This window comes from Berghia stephanieae, chromosome 11 (genome assembly GCF_034508935.2).
Source record: "Berghia stephanieae isolate SIO BIC M18660-M18661 chromosome 11, UCSD_Bste_1.3, whole genome shotgun sequence".
Classification (NCBI taxonomy): Eukaryota; Metazoa; Mollusca; class Gastropoda; order Nudibranchia; family Aeolidiidae; genus Berghia; species Berghia stephanieae.
Window position 1 is genome coordinate 29654684 of NC_088370.1, and position 2500 is coordinate 29657183.

The 2500-nt window shown below is 43.1% G+C and overlaps 1 protein-coding gene across 2 annotated transcripts in view; it reads right to left on the reverse strand.

Annotated features, from left to right (window-relative positions):
- Positions 1 to 142: 142 nt before the first annotated feature.
- Positions 143 to 2500, reverse strand: part of LOC144957370 (uncharacterized) — a 25462-nt gene continuing 23104 nt past the window's right edge. For both annotated transcript variants that reach the window (XM_078888578.1, XM_078888579.1), the window contains exon 5: positions 143 to 1123. In XM_078888578.1, coding sequence (XP_078744704.1) covers positions 942 to 1123 — 182 coding nt within the window. In that variant the 3' untranslated portion in view covers positions 143 to 941. The remainder of the gene's footprint in view (positions 1124 to 2500) is intronic.

Genomic DNA, 2500 nt, shown 5'->3' on the forward strand with positions numbered 1-2500 from the left:
TATCACTTAATACGTCAGACCTATCACTTAATACGTCAGACCTATCACTTTATACGTCAGACCTATCACTTTATACCTGAGACCCATCACTTTATACGTAACGCGGGTGCCAGCACCTGGCAACAATGCTGTTACACTTAAGTTTGTAGAGTAAAAAGCACTACTACTACTACTACTACTACTACTACTACTACTACTACTACTACTACTACTACTACTACTACTACTACTACTGCTGCTGCTGCTGCTGCTGCTATTACCACAACAACAACTGCTACAAAACTACTATCAGCCACTACTACCACCACCACCTCCACTATTACTACTACTACTACTACTACTACTACTACTACTACTACTACTACTACTACTACTACTACTACTACTATTACCACTACTACTATTACTACTACTACTACTACTACTACTACTACTACTACTACTACTACTACTACTACTACTACTACTACTATTACTACTACTACTATTACCACCACCACCACTACGACACCCACTACTACTATCAAGCGCTGCTGCTGTTGCTGATGCCTTGCAAACTAAAATAATTATCGATAATGATACAAAAGAGCGAACGATTTGAAAGGAACATTTTCAATAGTGAACAAAATAAAATGGCAATTTACCAAAGGGAGGTAACCAATCAGTTTGTGATACAGTTATATATTATTGCTTACCTCCCTTTCTATACATTTTGTGGTACAACTTGCAAATTATGAAACAATGTACTTGGGTATTATTATGATATGTCATGAATACACACACACACACACACACACACACACACACACACACATACACAAACGTACACAGATGTAACACACATACGCACACTAACCATCTCTCTCTCTCTCTCTCTCTCTCTCTCTCTCTCTCTCTCTCTCTCCCTCCCTCTCTGTTTCTCTTTTCAATATTTATAACTTTTAATCCACATGTTCGCTGCATGCATCCAAAAAGTTCAAGACAGCTGAGGCAAACGCCGAGAACTGTCCTATCATGTAGATTATGAATGACCAAGAAGGTTGGGTGTACATCTCAACAGTCCTCTCAAGGAGATCCAACCCGTACACAATGAAGATCACACCGCCGATCGTACCGAAGATGCCTGAGGATTAGAAGAAATCAAATAAATTAGTAATAACGGCTTACACTCCTCAATGGAGACAACACTCCTCAATGGAGGCAACACCACTCAATGGAGGCAACACTACTCAATGAAGGCAACACTACTCAATGGAGGCAACACCACTCAATGAAGGCAACACTACCCAATCAACACTACTCAATGAAGACAACACTCCTCAATGGAGGCAACACCACTCAATGGAGACAACACTCCTCAATGGAGGCAACACTACTCAATGGAGGCAACACTACTCAATGAAGGCAACACTACCCAATCAACACTACTCAATGGAGGCAACACTACTCAATGGAGGCAACACTACTCAATGGAGACAACACTACTCAATGGAGGCAACACTCCTCGATGGAGACAACACTACTCAATGGAGACAACACTACTCAATGGAGGCAACACTACTCAATGGAGACAACACTACTCAATGGAGGCAACACTACTCAATGGAGGCAACACTACTCAATGGCTACTCAATGGAGGCAACACTACTCAATGGAGGCAACACTACTCAATGGAGGCAACACTACTCAATGAAGGCAACACTACCCAATCAACACTACTCAATGAAGACAACACTCCTCAATGGAGGCAACACCACTCAATGGAGACAACACTCCTCAATGGAGGCAACACTACCCAATCAACACTACTCAATGGAGCCAACACTCCTCAATGGAGGCAACACTACTCAATGGAGACAACACTACTCAATGGAGGCAACACCACTCAATGGAGGCAACACCACTCAATGGAGGCAACACTACCCAATCAACACTACTCAATAGAGGCAACACTACTCAATGGAGGCAACACTACTCAATGGAGACAACACTACTCAATGGAGGCAACACTCCTCAATGGAGGCAACACTACTCAATGGCGACAACACCACTCAATGGAGACAACACTACTCAATGGAGACAACACTCCTCAATGGAGGCAACACTACCCAATCAACACTCCTCAATGGAGGCAACACCACTCAATGGAGGCAACACTACTCAATGGAGACAACACTACTCAATGGAGGCAACACTCCTCAATGGAGACAACACTCATCAATGGAGGCAACACCACTCAATGGAGGCAACACCACTCAATGGAGGCAACACTACTCAATGAAGTCAACACTACTCAATGAAGGCAACACTACCCAATCAACACTACTCAATGGAGGCAACACTGCTCAATGGAGACAACACTCCTAAATGGAGGCAACACCACTCAATGGAGGCAACACTACTCAATGAAGGCAACACTACTCAATGAAGGCAACACTACCCAATCAACACTACTCAATGGAGGCAACACCACTCAATGGAGGCAACACTACTCAATGAA